The sequence below is a fragment of the Porites lutea genome, chromosome 4 (assembly GCF_958299795.1).
Source record: "Porites lutea chromosome 4, jaPorLute2.1, whole genome shotgun sequence".
In the NCBI taxonomy this organism is placed as follows: Eukaryota; Metazoa; Cnidaria; class Anthozoa; order Scleractinia; family Poritidae; genus Porites; species Porites lutea.
The window spans coordinates 36,041,794-36,063,970 of NC_133204.1; the positions used below are offsets into that span (position 1 = coordinate 36,041,794).

Sequence of the window (22,177 nt, forward strand, 5' to 3'; positions counted from 1 at the left end):
GAAACCTAGACGAGTACTGTAAGCTCATCTTTAATTCTGTCCGACTCCGTCCGTTGTTTTGAAAATTTTTGATCACTGGGGCGATGTTTTGATTTGTTTGTTGATAAACACAAGCGCGCCCTCTCATTGGTTGAAAAGTGTCGCGTGACCAGTTGGCCCTGTCCTTAAATTTAGGGATATTCCGGACTGATGACGTTCGTGAGACCTTGGCATTCGTGGTCACGTAATCAACATCCAGAAAACCTCACACCGATCGAAAACTTGGCAAGAGCTGATAGGAGGGGACATGAGTCACGCCAGACCAAGGTCAATACGCTCCTATGTTTTCAACATCAAGATCGTATGTAAACGTCAAATATGCAAATTTTATTCAAAAACAAAAGAAGGAAAAATACCAACAGACTATAGATTACAATTACAATTTCATTATTAATATTAATTTTTTTTTAGTGTTTAGATCAGTATAGGCCTTATAAAAACAATTTTTTTATAAAATGTTCTATCCTCTAGCTTCTTTTATTATGAATTTCTCCTGGCTATTATAAAGCTTTGAATATAAATACAATTTTTTAAATAAAATAAAACCAGAAATGTATTGTCTCTTACCCTCTATGCATTTTTCAGCTTGGCTTTCGAAAAACAAAGTGACGGTTTAAAATTTATATTTCAGCCAGCAATGACCATTGACGCTAATGCATAAAACGTCACCTTCAAAACATGTGTTATGGCTTCCCATGATTGTTTTGTTTTGGTCAATTTCTCAAGCACTAAAAATAACTTTTATTACAATAAATACTCTCGTCATTGTCAAGTTTGGTTGTTTCAATATCTGTTTTTGTTCTCGTGTTCGAAATGACCTTAACCCCTGCACGAAACAGTACAAACAGTACTTAACGCATGTTATTATCATCATTTAAAAAACCCGCGTCAGGACGAAAAGGAATAGCACATGTACAAGGAAAATATTCTACTTGTAATCCTGTTCAAATCACTCACCAATCAAAGGTATAGTACGGTGCATTTCATAATTTTCCCTGTAAAACTAAGTTGAAAGCAACCCCTAGTGTCAAATTTTTCCATCTGTGCTTAGAATAAAATTAGCCGGCCAGAGTCGAATATTAGGCAATTGCCGATAGTATTTGTAAATATCATAAATAAAAGAACAAAAAGCTGTATAAAAATTAGTAAATCTTTCCTTCTACGGTATAATAAAATTAGGAAACATGTGGTAGCGCGTAAGTTGTAGCTTCTTTTAATTATTGTTTGTCAGAACAAAAAGTCCTTTTCGTGAGAATGATATAAATAACAAATAGTTCACTCAAAGGAAATTCAATAAAACGTCACAGAAGTTTTTGAGGCTGTCATAGATATTTGTATCTTGCTGAAGAATGTATTCACATCAACGTATACCATTAAAAAAACAAATTCGGCGGGCCATCGTTTAAATGTCCGATTTTCGCAGTCTAGCCAATCAGAGGCAGTCCACAAACTCCCAACAATGCATTTCGTTTGCTCATCGCTGCCAAAAGACGTTGCACCTTTGTTGGCAAGGAGTGTGTTTGTTCTTTTATAAAGGCTTCTCATTTCATCGCATTTTATTTGAGCCAAGAAGAAGCACTGATAAGCAAGGTACTGCAAACATGTAAATTTAACTTAAAAACAACACTGATAAGTTTGTTTTTATTATGCATAGGACAGGTCAGAGAACGGTGTGAGATTCGTGCTATGCAAACGCATTTTAGTTTCAGGACACGCCTTTTTTGCGCAGCTCAAATATTTCAACATGCGAGAAGTTTCTAACGTGGCTGAGTTATACCGTTCTTTGAAAAAAATCTCTCGGTAACTTGAAATCAGAAAGGATTGAAAAGCGGGATGGATTGTTTTTGATTAGTTGCGCTACGCCTCTCCCGCGGGAACAAAACAGATTCGTTCAGCACTCGCTCGTCTTATCATACCTTCTGCAGGGTAGCTTACTTTGTGGTGCTTTTTACTACATTAGAAGAATGAATACCTTCACTTGTAAAAAGCTTGATGACATGAGTAATTAAGTTATTTGTTTTACAACGCCTACGCAATTAGTGAGCCAAGGGGGATGGAAAAGGCCTCTGGGCACTCCGCCTATATTGGCTGCTGTTTGACCCTCACTTGACTCTTCACTGTTGTGTTTATTCTGCTTTTGTTTTTCACGTGCTGTGAAATTTAAGAAAAAAAAAAGAAGGAAAGAAACTAGTTTTGTCTAATTTTGTAACCGTCATGAACCACGTTTTTCAGCAACATATTAACTAAAGAGTTGTCGCCCAGCAAAACAAAGTTACGTTGTAATAATCAGCATCCAGACGTACTGAGTATAACTAAGATCAATGTTCAAACAGTTAAAACCGTGGAAACAAATATTATGGCTAATTCGGAAAGGTTTGTTTTCAAAAATCTTTGATTATACAAAAAATATTTTGTTCGTTTCTTGTTTAACAACTATATACTAGCAGGTCTTTATTGATCTCTCATTCCGCCAAAGGTTTCTTTCCTCGGGTCAGTAAAAAAGAAAAAAGAAACAATTATCATGGCTAATTCGGAAAGGTTTGTTTTCAAAAATCTTTGATCATACAAAAAGTATTTTGTTCGTTTCTTGTTTAACAACTATAGACTAGCAGGTCTTTACTGATCTCTCATTCCGCCAACGGTTTCTTTCCTCGGGTCAGTACAAAAGAAAAAAGAAAGAAAAATTTGTTTGCCAGTATCAGATATCCAGTGGACTATAACGTATGTGCAGCTATCGGGTCGCTGAACACCTAACTAGAACTTTCCAGACAAAAAACTTTAATATAATTGAGCATAATCATATCCAGATAACTATGATTGATATCTAATAACAAATTAACACCGGTAACTGCAAAGGAAAAGATAATGATAGCAATGTTTGAGTAAAAAAGGAAAGATATTAAACGAAAACAAACAAACAAACAAACAAACAACTCAGAAATGGAGCTTTGTATCGCATGAAACATTGCTGTCACGATCCTAATCGATACCTGTAGAAAAAAAATCGCTACAGATAAACAAAAAAAAGAATATGAATTTATTGTGGAATAGTTAATTATTATAGAACAAATATATAATTATAAGTTGCATGTCAACGTTTTATTGGTTTGAATGAAAGGGAAAATATATATGTTATTTAGAACGTTTAGCAGCTAGTCCAAGAGGGTAAAATATTATTAGATTCTTGGACGCCAAATTTGATATAAAACCCTGCAGGCCATGATCTTGGAGAAACAGGATGAAAGTCAGAACAATTAATCTTACCTGTTTTACCTGTTTAAGCTACGGACCATTAGAAAAGTGAAAGGAGAAGGGAGGGTGGGGAGGTTCGAGAGGGTTTAGAAAGTTCAGTTTTCCTCACGAATTGTTTTGCCACCCGGCTCTTCCACACGCATAAATATTTTTGAGACGATCAACTCCATCGCACTCATCGATTCCTAGATTTCTAGCCTTCCCACATTGTTAAAATTCACGAATTGTATACATACTGTACATACTGTACTGTGGAAGTAGTTTTTACATGCAGATACATGTGATCCAAAATAATAAGACACAGGGATACCAGCAATGTTCTCGATAAGCAGCGACTGGCTATGAAAAAAAGTCAGTGGTACGTGTTTAACAAAAAACTGGGGTCGTTAAACTGAAATTAATATTCTCGCAAAAGCAATTTCCAACATTCTTGGCATGAAATAGAACAGCTTACATTAAGCTAATATTTTTTTTTACTGAAGAGTTAAAAAGACGTGCATTTTTGTGCAATGCTGTTCTTTCTTTAAAATGAAAGTTACTTGTCAAACTATTTGCTCCTTTCTGAAACCAAAGCTGCAATTGTAGTACGTGTTTTGTAATAATAATTATAAAAATAATAAAGATAATTACTTTTAATTAAATCATCATCATTATTTTCTTTACTGAATCATTATTAATTATTATATTCTATCATTATTATTGTTCTCTTTGTAGGGTCTAAGCGCAAGATGTCAGGGTCAGGATCAGGATCGGGAGAATTGTCAGGGATGGGGAATGACACTGAACTGGATGAGCCATACTGGGGAGAAGACGAGTCCACCTATGAGCCCGATAAAACCGCAAAGATGATCATGATTGGCCTCTACGTCATTATCTTCTTCTTCTCCTTGGTTGGCAACTCCCTCATCATTCATCTTGTCCGCACCCGTAAGAGTATTCGCAAGAATCAGTTCTACTGGCTCATTGTCAACACAGCTGTGGCTGATCTCGTTGATGTGATCGCAGCTTCCGCCCTTTCCATTTGGCTCTTCGGATTTGCAGATCAATCGGATCTAGGAGTATTTGGAACAGTGTTATGCAAAGGCTTACCATATTTGTTGGTTGTCTCCATTTGCGCTGCCATCTGGACGCTCACAGTCATTGCCGTTGACCGATACCTGGTTATTGTATGTCTCCGAAGACGCGCCCTGTCATCCCGGTCAGTGTTGCGTTCCATTATTACAGTTTGGCTGTGTGCTGCATTAGTATCCGGTGTGTACCTGTACAAATACAAGACAGAAAAGAGTGAAGATGGAACTATACAATACTGTTATGAACAGTGGCATGAAAATGAGGAGATGAACAACACTTTTTTCAAAGCAGAAGTGATTTTGAAAGTTGTCCTTACCTATGCAGTTCCACTCGTCGCCATGGCAATCTTGTATTTCCTGATTGCCAGGTTCCTGTGGAAGCGCAAGCCGCCAGTCAGTGTCAATCAACAAGCTTACAATAATCAGATCAGGAAACGTCAGACCGTCATCAAGATGTTGATTACAGTTGTCAGCGTTTTTGCAGTCTGTTGGTTTCCTGTGCACGTCAGTCACATAATGCCTGAGTTTTACCGAGAAGAATACTTCCATATTCCAGTGGTTCTCAGATGGCTGTTCTTCTGGCTTGCGCATGCCAATGCTGCAATTCATCCCTGGCTGTTCATTGCCTTCAGTGAGCATCTCAGAGAAGGAACGAAGGAGATATATCGAAATATGTGGAAACGAAACAAACTTAGGCTGCGTAGTCGTAGTGGGTCTACTCCAAGTTTGGCTACTACCGAAGATCCTCTGTCCAGGTCTCCCACGCCAAAGAGCAATGGATACACGGCGGAACAAATTGCTTGAAAACGAAGCGTGTTTGACGCGATATTGTAGATGTAAAGGGTCATTGAAGGCGAGTCTATTCAATGTAGATTCGTCATTGGTACAAGCATTGCTACTAGTCAGTGGCTTAGGACTCATAAAGAGTGACTGCTTTAGCATACCGCCATGCCAAAAGATTGTTGACTGCAAGTCCCTAGTTATAAGTTACTTGCTTAGCTACATCACGATTTAGGGCGTAGAATAGATTCTGTTGAGACTTCAAAGATGTATTTCTCTACCTGTAGACAAAGGTCAAATAAACCAAGCCGCGGCAATATGTTATCCTCACATATTAGCATCAAGTCTGAAGAATATATGCCAATATATGCCAATTCACAATTTTTAAAAATAATGTGAAATTTGTGAAGCCGATTGATCGCGCTAGACGCAGAACGAGAATCTTGTTCACAAATCTCATCAAACGTGACAGCGTGATCACACTAGAAGTCAACAAAGAGTCATAAAACGTGATACATGGACTACGGTTCATTTTAACTACACTGATATTTTCTGCTTTATTGCATTTGTAATTATCTCTAGCCAGACGTAAGATTCTGCTTTTGTAATAAACTGCCTTGTAACTGTAGCAAATTTACTTGAGAACAGAGTATTTTGGGGACGCCTTTAATTCATTTGATATATAGGGGATAAAGACATTCGCACAAGTTGTTTGTAGGAGTACCCTTCTGCCTTCGCAATTATGACATTAAAATGCAGTTATACTAAGGAATTTTGTTATATTCATTAAACTTAAGATCGTTTCATTGAATTCTTAGAAAAGCCTCTTGATTTAACCCTTCATAGGTTGCGTTCTTTTAGCCAAACTTTTTTCGGATTTAAACAACCCAGATTGTTTGAATTTTCGTGCTTGCCGGAACTAAAATCTGAAATAAGATATAAAATCCATACAGTACGTAGCTGCCTAATGCTCTGATCTTCTTCTCAATTCAAACACACCGTTTTTTATTTCTTTCCGCTAAATTAAGCGTCTTGTGGACAAATGGAAGCTCTTCCACTATTGGTGGTTTATACTGGGACTCGTCAACTTGAAATTGATCTGGAATTTGATTCAAACCTATTCAGAAGACAATTACGAATTCTCAAGAGCTGAGAAGCGCACCTTAGAGGCACACACATTGGAAATCTCACGGTGCATTTTAGCTTATTTTAGTACGGATTTAGAGTTACAGTGGAACTCGAGTTTAATATACTACAATCCTTAAGCGGCATAGAACAACGACGGAATATCTATAACTTTTGCCTGAACTAACCTTGACCCGCCATGTTTATTGATGAACGAGCATGCACGTTGTTGAGCTCGAAAAGCAGTTTTGTTAAATATCTCAATCTGATTTCAGATTTTTGTTCCACCGATCTGAACGATCCAAGTGGGAAGGCGGATAGCTCAGATAATAATCTAAGATTGGTTTAGTCCTTTATGGAACGAAAAAACAAATTTCGAATCGTAAAATCCCGATTTAGATTGGTCAAAAAGGAACGCAACCTTAATTTGTTCATGTTAAATCAGTCTGTCCTCACTACAACATGGTCTATGGCTGCGTGAAAATGGACGCAACAACCCCCAACATTGTTTGCGCCAACAATGTTGGGAGTTGTTGCGTGCGTGTTGGCAGTGGTGTGCAAACGGATGCAACAACGCCCAATAATGTTGGGACATACAGTGCATCGTGGGAAGGATACAACCCATAAGTCTTTGTAAACCATGCATAATGCTCGTGCGCGGCCCGAACAATCTTGGAAGAGTTGTGCAAACGGATCCAACATTGTTGCGCTACCCTTCGGCGATCACAGAACAAAAGAAATGGTAGCTTTCAACCGAAACTCGGCTCTTACATTTGTCCAAGATCTATACAAGAACCTCCGCGACAATGAGCAAACAGATGTTATAGTTATGGACTTTGCGAAGGCCTTTGATAAGGTAGGTACCCCGTAAGAAGTCATGATTACCCTCACCCGTGATTACATCCTACACAACCAGATCCTTAGGGAAAAAGATGCAGTTAAATATCTTGGCGTCACTGTACACCATAAGCTGTCTTGGAACGAAGATATATGCTCTCTAGCTAAGAAAGATAATTCATCCTTTTGTTTCTTCAGACGAAACCTACAAATTCACCAGAAACACATCAAAACTAATGCATACAAGACTCTTGTTCGACCACAAATCGAGTATGCGTCTACTATATGGGATCCTTTCACCCAAGAGAACCAAAATAAAATTGAAATGGTACAGAGAAGAGCTGCCCGCTTTGCTTACAACAACTACAGACGCGAAGTAAGTGTCACTACCATGCTTGATGAGCTTGGCTAGCGCAGTCTCAAGAAGCGAAGAGCCGACCAAAGATTAATTATGTTATACAAAATTGTAAATAACCTAGTTGAAGTTGATCTTTCTAAAGAACTTATACCACTTACGAGACACTCTAGAAATAGTCACGCCAAATCCTTTAGAATTCCCTACGAAAAGAAACCCTATCTTCAATACAGCTTTTTTACCTAGAACTATAAAGCAGTGGAACAGTTTGCCCGCCACACTAGCCACAACCCCAAGTCTTAATATTTTTAAGAGTGGGGTCTGTGAGCTGAAACATTAAGAACCCTTCCGAACCTGACCGAATCCGAGCATATAAACCTTGCAGAGAGGGAATGCTTGTAATATGGTAAATGTAAATGTTGAGAGTTGTTGCCCTAGAGTCCACGTATTATGGCAGAGATAATGTACATGGAATTAACCCAGCCTAAAATTTGAATGTCGACCGGAGAAAAGCAAACATGAGGCGAGCTAACTTAACTTTTGCGATTCATCCAACTCAATTTCATCTTGTTATTGTTTCCTAATGAGTTGCGTCCGTTTGCACGGGGCTTATGTCACATTCTGCACAGTGGTAGCTTTCGGTTGACAGAAAGTTCTACCTGATAATAAGATCCCTTTGGTGCCATCGATGGAGTCAGAGGTGTTTCACCGGACACCCTTTGCTGGCGTTTGACGAGATGTTCTTTAGGTGCCCGTTATTTTGGAGAAGTAATCATGGTACTGGGTCTCTTCCCTGGTGTGACTCTCCTTTACCTTGTCCCAGTACTGTAATGATTCTCGCTATAGCCAATCACTTCCGCTGTTTATTTTTCCGGTGCTATTGCTATCGTGATGCTTTTCGAGTACATGTTTTTCATTCGGCTATATTGTCGCTCTCAATAAAGTAGTGTTAACCTCAGTAGTGATCAACCTCAAGGCTACAGCTTGCTTAATACTACACAGAAGTATTACAAGTACCAAAAGCATTATGCTCCTAGCTTTTCATGGAAATCAGGAGTCTCCCGATGACCGCTTGCACTATCCGTATCAACCCTAGCGTCTTCTTACGTTATTTTTATACTTAGAGGTACAGCTGGAGTGTCCTTTTCAGGGAGCAAGCCTGGATATGACGCCGCGAAAATCGGTTGTTCTTCATTTCGCAGGATTCTGTTCTGACCTCTGCGGAGGAGTCCAAAGGAAATGGCTCGTTTGGCTGTAAGAGCTTGTGGAAGAGTGTCGTGCTGGTAAATCAACCACCTTAGGGGTGTCTCTCCTGATTTTCCGTAAGAATTTGCTCCTGTCAAGACCTAGCTTCCAGCGTGTTTGACTCCTGGCTTGGAGTCTAGTTTGTAAGGACCAGGAACTGTTCATATACAGTTTTTTCATTTAGTTGACTGCGGGTAATCCCTTTTTAGTTCGACGAGTCAGAGCTTATTAGCAAGAATGAAGAGAGAACAAACTGAGGGTTAACTGGGTCCTCATTCATTAGCTTGCAACATTGTTCACCAGAGCAACAAACTTGAAGCATTCCTAGCAGTTTACATCAGGGAGCCAGACCACCTCAGGTTACTTGAAGCTCCGCCTGACACCTATGTTTTGGAGGAGTTACAGGCAATAGTGCTAGGCAACGGATACGGATTACTGACACATCACCTAACCTCAATCAAACACGATCGAGGAAAGATTACCCACGAGTTGCAGAGATTGGCTACTCTTTCAAGTAACGGTATCCATTACTTTCTTTATGGAATGATTGGGGAGAGGCGCTCAGTGGAGTTTCCTTTGTCCAGTATTTTTTAAGCAAAGCATGACCAATACATCTGACAATGTAACGTCTTACAATTAAAGCTCTTCAATTCGCTAGTAAGCTAGGTCAACGCACAGCAAATTTGGTCAAGGAATCATTTTAACCAATTTCGGCGAGTATAGAGCAGCGTTAGGTGCAACTTTTCCCGCTGTGAATAAATAAAGCCTGAAAAACTCGGCCTTTTACGGCTCCTTGAATTCTGTGGTAGCAATAACTAGTACAGCGCTCTGATAAGCTATTTGGTGAGCTATTAACCGGATAGGAAGGTGGTCATTTAGCAATGATAATATAAATAATATATGACAAGAAATTCCAGGATTACCCAACGACGTATTCATCCTAGATACAATGAAAAAACTTTTTAGGCTATCCAGAGTACTTTTAGATCTCTAGAAATGAATTTTAAGCGGCGCTATAAAATTTGTATCTGTTCGGGGAACTTGAGTCATTTTACGAATTTTAAAGCCTCAGTATTATTTTCCCGAAAACTTTAGATTCAATTTTAAGTTTTACGAAAGAGATCACTGAGACTTTTGCTGATTCCTCTCTCCATCTCCTTTTCGAATCCGAAAATTTTAGGTTTCCTTTTTCCTAACCTTGGGACTGAAATGCGAAAAATTGAACGTTAGGGGAATTTATTTAGATATGCTTTAAAAATTGTACGTGAATGGAAGGATCATCTAGAATTTTTTTGCCTACGTCAAGCTATAGAAAATTCTAGAGAATGTTTGCTTCTCCGAACATTTATACGGCTCTTCTAAATAAGGTATTTTCAAGGGCTCAAATTGGCCATTCGATATGGTGGCCAAGTATTTGTTAAGTGCGTCGGTTGGGGGTCGACCAGCACTAACTACACTACACAATACCCTGAAACTACCACCTAAGCCCATTACAGTCGGATCATCCATCTTGATCTAGTATAAATCAGGCAATTAAGCACAATCTAAAGACAGAGTAATGATTATAAGATAAAAATAAAAGAAAGGTGGAAAGGTGCCGGACAATTTTAAGCGCAATGTTCTCTTGATTATCTTCAGCAATCCCTGACACAAGTTGAACTTATGATCACTGACCCAAACACCCCGTGGACGCTTTATTCATTGCGCCGCGGAGATAACCAGACAGAGTTGAAAGATACCAAAGAAGAAAAATCCATGTTGAAAAAGTGAAAATGACTCTTCAAGACCCGGCGATACTTACAGTTGACACATTATCCGCACATTTGGTCTCCTGGTTTGTGTATTAACTGGAAAACGGATGATTTGCCACATTATTCTTTGTGTTTTCAACTTCTGAGCTGCCAAGAACTATCCGTTTTTAGCCTTAATACCCAAACATCCTTCTGCGTCACCACAAAAACGTTTCTTGTTCATCCGACAAGTACCCTCTTTTTGCGCAGACATGATTTTGGCAGAAAGGATTACTTGTATTGGACGAGCCAAAAGAATTGTGAGGCCCATGTAACAAGCCAGACGGGAAATGGAAATATATTTAAAAGCGTATTTAGTTATATTGCTTCGTGCTATATATAGATATCTGCTTCTATTTTCGTTATGGCATGTTTGGTTTGAGGGTAAACATACCACGCGTCTCCTCAAAACGCAGTTATCGCTATATTGCTCTTAATTGACAAAGTCTGGTTTTGCGAAACAGAATGATTCTATCACGAAAATAGTCTGCCCTAGAGTCCACGTATTATGACGGAGATAATGTACATGGAATTAACCATTTTCTATATTTACCCCAGCCTAAAATTTGCGACGTTCTATTGAATGTCAACCGAAGAAACGCAAACATGAGGCGAGCTAACTTAACTTTTGCGATTCATCCACCACAATTTCATCTTTTTATTGTTTCCTATTGAGTTGCTTTTTTCGTGTTTAAAGCCGTGTTTTTTTCATCGATTTTTGGCAAGATCTGAAGTATTTTATGAACCTAGAATTCTCCTGACAGGAAGATATTGATCAGGGCCGAATTGTTCCAGTTGCTCGAAGACGATTGGCGCAAATCCAGGGCAAGTCACCACAACAGCTCAGCCCCGTTTGTAGTTAACCAGGAGTTAACTAACTCAGAAGATTAAGTTAACCCAGCTTTGAATATAATAGCCAAGCAATTAAACGCGGCTAGAATATCTGCAAAATTAAACCTTGAAAAGCAGCATATATTTTTCATCGGTGAGGAAAAATCAGTTAGGCCCAGAGAATTAAGGTCCAAGACAATAAACATCAGCCAATCAATGGCCGAAGCCGAAATGGCTGCCCGCCAATTTTCACTACCTTTTTCAAGGTTTCTTATTTAGCAGCGTGCAACTAGGCAGCATATTCTAATCAGCAACGCTTAATGCTATTTTCCATGCTGGAAACCTAATGAGAGGCCTTTTGCGGTTGTGTTTTGTATTCTTTCTTTAGCGCTTAAAGCGATAGCATAAACAATGAAAGTTATCAGGGCTCGCTCAAGTTCTTTAAGTTCTCAATATTGTGATCGTGACCGAAGCAAGCACTTACTGACAGCTATCACGAACCAAATGAACCATTTATTCAAAAGCAGGAAGTAGGAGAGGAAAAGAGTGCAGCTTAATAATTAAAACTTCCAATATTTCGATCTAGTCAGGAAGAAGTAGTCAAGTAAATGCTTGATTCGCAGAAGTTGCAAACGGCAGACTTATCAGGGTAACCCAACGTCAATTTTTGGAAAATATCTGTTTGGAGGACGATTTGAGATCTCGAATTTTCGAAACATTTGTCTTAAAATTTCTTGCTTGCCTGCTCCCCCTAGGATTTTCGAACATCTACATTTTTAACGGATTTTTACCTCAAAAAGCTGATGCGTCTCAAAAGTCTCTCGGCTGTTAATAATTAAAACTTCCAATATTTCGATCTAGTCAGGAAGAAGTAGTCAGTAGTAAATGCTTGATACGCAGAAGTTGCAAACGGCAGACTTATCAGGGGCAACCAACGTCAATTTTTGGAAAATATCTGTTCGGAAGACGATTTGAGATCTTGAATTTTCGAAACATTTGTCGTAAAATTTCTTGCTTGCCTGCTCCCCCTAGGATTTTCGAACATCTACATTTTTAACGGATTTGTACCTTAAAAAGGTCACCTAGAATTTTCGGGAGCCTTTTTTCTGGCTGAAATTTTCGAAAAGGTTACTTTTGATCCCTATAATTTTCGGATCACTAGACTTTCGGCCAGGAAATCCGAACAGATGAAAAATTTTTAGGAGATAAAAATATGCCTATATCTACCGTTCAAATACTAAAATACGTTCAAAAATGCTATGTTTAATTGGTTTTGAACTGTATTCTCGTTGGGTGTCCCTGACTTATGCCCTTTGCACATGCTTTGCGCGTGTTTTGCGCAGAAGGGTTTCGTCGTGCAAACCAGCCCTAAATGGCTAGTTGAAATTAAAAGTTGTAATCATAGCTCTTTTTTCTTACTTTTAGTTCTTTTAGTCGAAATGTAGCATTTTTCATTTGTTGTGCAGGTCGTAATTCATCAGTATTGCTTAACTAGCCTTCGTATCATAACGTCTGGATGGTACAAGCTTCCGTTAATCATTTAAGTCAAAAGAGTGACCAAAGTCAATTTTCTCCCAACAATATAAATACATACAGTAGAACCTCAGTGACTCGAACTCTCAAGGGAAACGAAAAACAGTACGAGTTAGAGAGGAATTCGAGTTATCGAAAATGTCGTGAGAATTGATAAAGTGATCACGTGATGAGACAAGCTTTGATCTACAAACAAATTCTCTTAACCAATTCTTTAAAGAAATGTATGTGGATCAGTCTGGAGAATTAGTTTTTGGATACTGGGGCTTGAAGGGTTAAACGAGATGGAAAAGACGTGCGGAAAGCTAAAAGTTATTTTGTTTATCTGCATCAATAGTTGCCACTACTTACCCCTCCCTTGCTAAGAAATTTACCGTCACCTCTCTTTCCCTACCTTGTCTCTCCCCGTACACACTTCTCTTTTAAATGGAAGTTTGAATTCTTTGAAGCTATTTCATTTTATAGTTAAAAATAAATTATATAAATTATATTTTAATGAAAAAAGTATTAAAATAGTTGCAAGGGAAGCGGGAAGTTAAATGACGTAACAACTTGTGGCTATTTTTGTCGAACACTCATAGTTAATTGTGCCCTCATAAACAACGTTTTCTCATTATTCAAATCATTGCCGTAAACCAAGAAGGAGTGTGAAGTTCAGCATCCCAAACAAGAGTTAAAGTGTCTTCTTATTTCGACTATTTCGAGGTGAGAGAGGTGATGTCAGTACCTTTGAAAATTATTTCATCAATTTAACCTCGTTGCCAAATTGAAGACGTTTGATTATTGCAAGATACTTAGCCGGCGGCTCACTGGCTTTGAGCCCGGAAGAAAACCTGCAAAAAGCGCGGTAACTGCTGTGATCGCTTCAGATTTTATTTTTCTAGTACATGAGCTTTTATCAGGGGTTAAACCCAATTCTTTTGATGGATGTCCTTTCTTAAACTCCCCTTTGACGCAAATATTTGAATTGATCAGAATTATGAAAACCTAGAAAATCATTAAAAGCTTTTATGCAAATAAAAATTTCCGACAGCATTATTATTGGGCACTCGGCCGTCATAGTCAACAAGCTATTCGAATTTCTCTTAACCTCCTATTGAAGCTTTCGACTCGCTGCGAACTAATCTCCCCTAATTTTGTAGTTTATGTTGTCAAAAACTGCACGAAATCTTTTGATAGAAACCGACACGTAACTGGCGGATAAATTTTCATAGGCACCCAGCGAGAATAGAGTTCAAAACCACTTAAACATAGCATTGTTAAAAGTATTTTAGTATTTAAACGATAAATATAGGCTTATTTTTATCCCCTAAAAATTTTTGATCTGTTCGGATTTCTCAGCTGAAAGTCTAGTATTCCGAAAATTATAGGGATCGAAACATACCTTTTCGAAAATTTCAGCCAGAAAAAAGGCTCCTGAATTGAAAATTCTAGGTGACCTTTTTAGGATAAAAATCCGTTACAAATGAGCAGTTGTACCATTTTTTAGATGTTCGAAAATCCTAGGTGAGACAGGCAAGCAAGAAATTTTACAGCAAATGTTCCGAAAATTCTAGATCTCAAATCGTCTTCCGAACAAATATTTTCCGAAAATTGACGTTGGGTACCCCTGAACTTTTCTCGAGTAATGTACCTTTATATTTGTTCTCCTCATCTGTATCCGAAAACTCAGTGAAACTTAGAAGCAAAGGGGACCTATTTTACATCATGTAATTAAATCCTGGGACTATAAGCGCGAACACTGACCGCGAACGTTTCCTAGTTCACCTTGAGTGACTCTTCTTCTGAATTACAAAGTGAAGTTTTTCGCCATGCATGCAGAAAGCGTTTAAAGAGGCTGCCATTTGGTTTGCAGCACAAAACTAACGGTTGTTGTCCGGTACCTTCGGAATTCAACGGTACGCTTAGCCTGTTGTCTGATTACACTGTTATTGCCGTATTTCTGTGTGTTACTATTGGGATACTTAAGCAACCCCCATAACGGCAGCAAAGAGAACGTCAAAAAATATTTTTGTTCCAAATCCACTGCCCAACGTCGACGTACTTATAAGGAGTTTTATGGAGGACGTAAACACACAGAACCCTTCTCTGTTTAATACATGTATAAAGCTGGAGATGGTCCTTAAAAATTCAACCATTTCGCCTTAAATTTGACGATCAAATTGAATGAGGTTTAATAAACGCAATGACGTTTTCAAGAACTAAAATTAAATTTTAAAGTAAATTTTCACTGCCGTCGTTGTTGTGTTTCCTAATGTATTAAGAAAAAATAAGGAAATCATCAACCATTATTGAGGGGGGCGTTGGGATTTTTCGTTTTGGCCATTTTTTAGGTCGGTTTGTCGGTTTTTGCACTGAAAACTTCGGTTTTTAGGTTTTGTTATCCGTTGCGGTTTCCGGTTTTTCGGGTTTCTTAACATCCGGTTTTTTGGTCAAAAATAAAGCAGGTTAGATTCCACTGTGGGTCTCTGTGCAGTCAGATGTTAGGCTATTTTATATGTGTCTATTTTACAGGCAATTCAGGTCAAATTGCAATGTGGGATTCTAGATTGTTGATTGAAGTTTACAGCTATAGAAGAGCTTTTAGCGAACGCGAAATTTCCCTCAGACTTCTCTCGTTGTTCTCTATTGCTATTCAATCGAGGATCTTTGTGAATTATCCTAGACTATCCTAGGACACAGCATACTGTGATGATATTAAAATCTTGATGTGATATTGTTTAGACGCCAAAATTGGAGAACAGCTCCCCAAGTCTACCAACAGATGGCCGACAGATTTGGGGGGAACTGTTCTTCAAATTTCCCGTTTGGTGCCTGTGTTTCACCCGTCATTAACGTTTGACATCTAGAGTAGGGTTTTGAAAATTCAGCTGTATAAATCTTCGGTTATGATGGTTTTGTATTCCGTTTTCGGTTGTGATCGAAATCTATCGCCGTTTTTTCGGTTTTGGGTAACTTTTAGAGCGGTTTTTCGGTTTTTTATAGACCCCAACGCCCCCCTCACCATTGTTCTCGTAAACATAAGTCATTAGTTATTGGGTATTGAAGCCAAGTAGGATGCACGTAACTTCGTCTGTTTACATTGATTTATTATTGTAAAGCACACTGATAATAACGGTCAGTATAACTTCAAAGTCTTCAAAGACGTGAGCAAACCATGTCAAATTTGTTGTGGAGATGTTGTGGTGCACACATTTTTGTAAAAAATATTTGTCCTTCATTAAACAACGCATTGCGTTGATGAAAGTTTCAGCGTAAATTGATTGTTTCCCATTATGTGACAAGGCGGCATTGCTGGAGGACAAAACCTTTTTTTTCGCAAAATCTGCATGAAAAAGCGTGTAAGTATCCTGTGAAGGAAACCAGTTTTTCTCGTCCACCAGCAGTGACCGAGTGACATCAGCTGAAAACTAGCATTATTAAAAAGTAGCACGCGACTATTTTAGCAATTTGACTGACATGTTTTGGCAGAAATTTGTGCCTTCTTCACTGTAAATTTGGAATGAATTACAATAGGTGGAATACAGTTGTCTAGGAAACCGATTATAATTGCCCTCACGAAGATATTCCCCAGAGTCAAAATGGAGGCTTTCTCGTAGTCCGCACGTATATAGAGAAGAATGAAAAGTAGTAGCTACAGTTGCGGGGTAAAGTTGGCATATCAGATCAAATCTCGAGTTGACCTCTTTAACTTAATTGTATGTTTTGTTTTGCCAATGCAGGTCATGTGATAATAGCGGAGCTCTTGCGCGCGTGAAACGGAGCACCATGGCTAAAAAAATATTGTAATTTATGCTTCTGAGAAATTACATCCACCCGTTCATGTTAGCAGATGCCAAATGCCACGCTCTAATACTATCTGTGTAAAACTTGGTATTGGACATCCATGTTGTGATCAATTGACAGCTGTTAAAAAGGGGTATCTGCTGACCAGTGTCACATGACTGCATCGTGGGCTCAGGTATACAACTCATGGAAGTGAGGAAATTTTTTAAAGTTATCCGCTGACCAGTTGTTCGTTTTTAATTGATCGCCGGGGCAGGTCGATTTTTTTGAAGGTAGAATTCAGTTTGCTCTCTACTTACGGCCAAAGTATAATTAATTGAAGACGACATTTCCTAAAGCATCCTTCGAGAGCTTCGCTTTCGGCCTTGGCTAAATCTATGTATTACAAATTTAAAGTAAGGGGCACACATACACCAAGCCATGTCACGGCCTGGTCCAGTACCTCACGCATGCGCACAGCCATATAACCCGGGCAGTGGCAGCCATTGACAGCTGTTTTACCCTTCCTGGGATTCATCAGCATGGCATAGCCGTCGGGTCAATAAACGGGGGAGAATATGCCATGCTGATGAGCCCCAATACAGGCGAAACAGCTGTCCATGGCTGCCACTACTCGGGTGATATGGCTGTGCGCATGCGTGAGGTACTGGCCAGGCCATGGGTTGGTGTATGTGTGCCCCTTGCGTTAAGTTTGTCATGTGATAATACCCTAAAAAAACTCTTTCTTTCAGTTTTTGTTTTATTCACATGCATATTTACGAATGATTAGTCGAGCTTGCTTTAGCAGAGCGAGAGTCTAAAAATGCAAGCTTTTTTTTTTGTGTGTGTCCGTCGTAATGGGGGACCATGCTCCCAGGCGTTCCTAGAAGAGACCCTGGAAGCTGGGGGTAAGAATCGAGACGACTTTCATTGTATGCAAATGAGTCTGGTGATGAGAATGCTGTTTAATTTTGGCGATGACTGAAATAACGCTTAATGTTTGTCACGTTTTGGTTCTTTGGCAAAGTTTTCTTCTGTGCAAGAAATCACGCTTTATTTTTTTTTCGATAGAACAGGTTACCTTTCATGCTTATATGACGTAGCGAGGCGATAAAACCGCAAGTGCAAAACATCTCTAGAGAGCTATTTCTAAATTTGATCTTATGGTAATTTGGTTATGACCTTCACGTGCGAAAAATTAAAAACAGAGCTGAACGTGATAATAAGGACAGTTTTGTAAACACGTCTATGGGGTCATGGTAGCGCAGAATCCGGGGATGAGAATCGGCACGATGCTCTCATCATCTGCGAGTTTCGAAAACAACGTACAATTTTCATAATGCCGTTTTGAGAAGAAAAATGTGAAAGTATAAAGCATTATACGTAATGTCGCTTACACACCCACACACCATTCGTGGTAGACCCACAATAAAAGTTGTCGAACGCTATGGGTCGCTATGGGTTGTTCCACGAATTCTGTCGTTTGAAAGCGTTAATAACTTTAAAAGAAGTGATTACATGAGAAAAATACTCGACCGTCGTTAAAGTAAGATGAGGAAATATTATAGCGGGAAATCCTGTTTTGTGGTGAATTGAGGCGTTACGTTTCTCAGAATATTGTCGCAATTGCTGAAACTACGGTTAAAAAGATTTACTTTGTTGTATGCATTTAATTGCTAGATTTTCGCAATTGTTAAGATGTGAAGTCGCATTGCTTAATAAATACTTGAGATATCAACTACTACTAGAAGCAACTTCAACTACCGCGTCTTACGTTACCTACGTGTCACAGATGTGTTTATACGGGTGCCTTTGTACTTAACTGTCACGTACTCTACTTGCAGCACTTTATGTCCATAGAATGGAAATCCCATGTCGAGCTTTTCCAGAATGGCTCGTTCCACGAATTCTATCACTTGAAAGCGTTGATTAATTTGGAACAAGTGATTACTTCAGTGCTCGAAAAAAAGAACAATCTTAATGAGCAAAACGTCGATGGTGAGGCTAACTGGTAGGGTGTAGTAAACTTTCATTGCATGCAAATGAGTCTTGAGATGAGCATACGGTTTATTTTCAGGGACAAGAGTCATAATTTTTTTTATGGCTCTTGTCGGGGATGATTGAAATATCACAAATCGTCGAACACGGTATGAAAAGTAAATATCCTGAAGAATACTCGACCGTCGATAAAGTAGGAATTGAAAACTTTTAGCAAGGAGATCATGTTTCTTGTATAGTTAATCGCCTCCTATACCACCTAGACCGCGAGCAGCCTTATTTTTCTTTTGAGTCACAGTAGGTCGAGAACTTAATTTTACTGTTACTGTCATTTTTCGCTCGCCACGCGTGGCTCTGAGGAAAGAACGACGACGGCTCGCGTTCTAATCGCCTCCTCATTTCTTATCTTATCTCCAAGCAAGCGAGAATCAAAACTACTAGGAGCGTTCTTGTTTATGAAAAGACAAAGGGGCAAATTCCCTTGAGACCTTACTTGGGAAAGCCAAACATACAAGCTAAAGAGGTCTTTTGCCTGAACATGGCCTCACGGAATCGATGGGTAATGCTGGCTTGTAGCATTATTAAATACAGGAATGCAATAAAAACAATGTCACTATTTGAAGGGAGATCGGTTATTCAAACATTCAACAAAGGTAAAACCATTAAACTTATTCTCTTTTGTTACGAAACCATGAGTTGTCGTCTTCAGGTCTTCGCATCCAAAACAACGATTTTTCTTACTTCGGCTTATCACCCCTTGAAAGAGAATACAATCTTGGATTCTGGATTCCTCGCCAGGGATTCCGGATTCTAAGTACTAGATTCCAATTTGGAACTTGAATTCCCGATTTCAATCCTTTGTGGGATTCCGGACTCCTTGAACTGTATTCCGGATTCCACAAGCAAAAACTCCAGGATTCTGGAATTCCTTTACATGGTGCTAGACATACCGTATAAATCCAATAAAACACTTTTCTTAATTTTGCCAAGGGAACTTGATTCCAAACATATGTCCTCCAATAAGTAGCCCTCAAATTATTTAACAAAAGGTAGAATAATGAATAGGAATACGTTAAGCTTTACTTCATTGGCCCTCATTACAGAAGGTTTTAATTTATTAACTTATTAACTGCAAATCTGCATGGCATGTCACTGTACGGTTAACAAAGGCGGATTTAAGGAGGGTGGGCTGGATGGTTCAGATGCTATCAGTGATGAGTTTAGTGTTTCCTGGGCGCTGATTACACCATTAATAAGATACTCGACGGGTAAACATGTTAAACAAGAACGCTCTCACTGCGTCCTTCAGTCTAGATTGCTTGGAGATTAGATTGGAAATAAGGAGGCGATTAATTGTACAAGAAACAGGAATTACTCGCTAAGGATTTTTTACTTCCTATTTATCGTCGTCGATAAATTTATTTGTTTCTGAATTAATTTAGTACGCATGTTAGCGACGACCAGAAATTCGTCTGCGGTCGCAGACTATGCGCGTGTATAAATACACGAAAATTCAAGGGCCTCGATTCCAGAGAAATTAAATCATTGCCAGAGATCAAAAGAGTGATTTACATGGCACGTCGTTTCAATGATCGCCGAAAATAAACTTCATGCTCATCACAAGATCCATTTGCATGAAACACCCGACCATCGCAGTTTTGCTAATTAAGATTCTTGTTTTTTTTCGACCACTCAGCAGTGTTCACCTGCTCCAAAGTAACCAACGCTTTGAAGCAATAGAATTCGTGGACCGACACGTTTCGGAAAAGCTCTAAATTTAATCTTTCCTAAACTTTCTTTGCAAAACATGTGTGGCCTTGATCACGCAACGGTTCTTATTCCCAGTTTCCACGGTCTCCTCTAGGAACGCCTAGCACAATGACTCCCCTTTTGTGTCCTAAATACGAAGTAAAACGCGTTGCAGATTATAGTTCTGCTGCCTACGCAAGCGAGGCTAATTAAAAAAAATGTAGAAAAGATGATATCAACGGAAACTTCCCTGTTTAAACACAAAGATGTGAACTTAATTTTCCGTATCTTTTTAACATTTTGGCAAAGAAAAATGTGGAAGGACAGTCAAGTTTCATTTTTATATGCGGCAAAATGTAAGTTGACATTTTCTTTCTATTTTTGTTTTTTATGGTAGTTGAGAAAGCACGAGATGAGCGAACCAAGTAGTTCCACGGAGCCAACAATTGCAGAGGAAGACGAGCAGCAGTACGATGAACAAGACGTCGATACTTCCATAAAGATAGCAATGATTTGTATTTACGTCATCATCCTCATGCTCTCATTGGTTGGTAACTCTCTTATCATCCATCTTGTGCGCACGCGCAAGAATATTCGAAAAAACCAGTTTTACTGGCTTATCTTCAACACAGCTCTTGCTGACCTCATAGATGTCTTAACGGCTTGTGCCTTTTCGATGCCATACTTTATGTTTGGAGACCGATGGGGGCTAGGAGGATTTGGAACTGCTATGTGCAAGATAATTCCATTTTTGTTGGTTGTGTCCATTTGTGCTGCCATCTGGACGCTTACAGTCATTGCTGTCGACCGATACCTGGTGATAGTATGTCTCCGAAGAAGAGCCCTGTCATCCCGATCAGTGCTGCGTTCCCTTATCATTGTTTGGCTGTGTGCTATAGTGGTTGGTAGTGGACAGCTCTACAAATACAGAACCTTAGAAGATGATGATGGAATACAATACTGTGTTGACGAGTGGGACGAGGATTCGGTGGAGACTTCTATGCTTCTCTACAAAACGGAAATGGTCGTGAGAGTCATCATCACGTATGCAGTTCCACTTGTCGTCATGGCAATCTTGTATTTCCTGATCGCCAGATTCCTGTGGAAGCGCAAACCACCGGTGAGTGTTAATCAACAAGCTTACATCAACCAAGTGAGGAAACGTAAGACGGTGATCAAAATGTTGATAACAGTTGTCACAGTGTTTGCACTTTGTTGGCTTCCTGTTCATGTCGGTCATGTGATGTCTGAGTTTTACCCGGATGCTTACTACAACACTCCAAGTGTGGTCAGGTGGCTGTTCTTTTGGTTTGCTCACGCTAATGCTGCAATTCATCCCTGGTTGTTCATTGCTTTTAGTGAGCACTTAAGAGAGGGGACGAAGGAAATACTTCGAAAAATCTACAATACCGAACAACTACGATTGCGTTCCGGTTCCACGCCAAGCATAATTACCAATGAAGATCCTATGTCCAGGCCTATTACTCCAAAACGAAACTCACGCACTACCACTACAGAAGATACTCTTTAAGCCATTGTTGTATAAACTTTATAAAGCATCCATGCAGATCTTGGAGGACCTCCACTCCAAGTAGGTTCCCTTTTAACAGGAACTGTAAGTACTCGTAACCATCAAAAACAGTTCTAGAAAAACGGTTCTGGTTTAGTGCTGCCAATCAATTTGGTTCAAGTTACAATTTTAAGAGACTGATGGACGTTTTGAAATAACAAATGCTGCTCTCCCTGTGCTTTGTCATAAACCCATTTTTGACGGGGCTGTGTCATCAATATCAGTGGAGCCAGATTCG

The 22,177-nt window shown here is 39.2% G+C and overlaps 2 protein-coding genes across 2 annotated transcripts; both read left to right on the plus strand.

Moving 5' to 3' along the window:
* Positions 1-1,430: 1,430 nt before the first annotated feature.
* Positions 1,431-5,952, plus strand: LOC140933436 (galanin receptor 2a-like). Its single transcript, XM_073382993.1, has 2 exons — positions 1,431-1,629; positions 4,006-5,952. The coding sequence occupies exons 1-2, from the start codon at positions 1,446-1,448 to the stop codon at positions 5,163-5,165; spliced, it is 1,344 nt and encodes a 447-aa protein (XP_073239094.1). The 5' UTR covers positions 1,431-1,445; the 3' UTR covers positions 5,166-5,952.
* Positions 5,953-13,444: 7,492 nt separating this feature from the next.
* Positions 13,445-22,176, plus strand: LOC140935506 (substance-K receptor-like). Its single transcript, XM_073385062.1, has 2 exons — positions 13,445-13,562; positions 20,767-22,176. Exon 2 carries the CDS (start codon positions 20,782-20,784, stop codon positions 21,898-21,900), a length of 1,119 nt encoding a protein of 372 aa, XP_073241163.1. The 5' UTR covers positions 13,445-13,562; positions 20,767-20,781; the 3' UTR covers positions 21,901-22,176.
* The last annotated feature ends 1 nt before the right edge of the window (position 22,177 follows it).

Bases quoted from the DNA above. Each gene is read 5' to 3' on its own strand.
- LOC140933436 (XM_073382993.1), top strand. From the start codon at position 1,446: ATGTCCGATTTTCGCAGTCTAGCCAATCAGAGGCAGTCCACAAACTCC. The intron at 1,630-4,005 runs GTACTGCAAACA...TTCTCTTTGTAG, and splicing joins AAGAAGCACTGATAAGCAAG to GGTCTAAGCGCAAGATGTCA.
- LOC140935506 (XM_073385062.1), top strand. From the start codon at position 20,782: ATGAGCGAACCAAGTAGTTCCACGGAGCCAACAATTGCAGAGGAAGAC.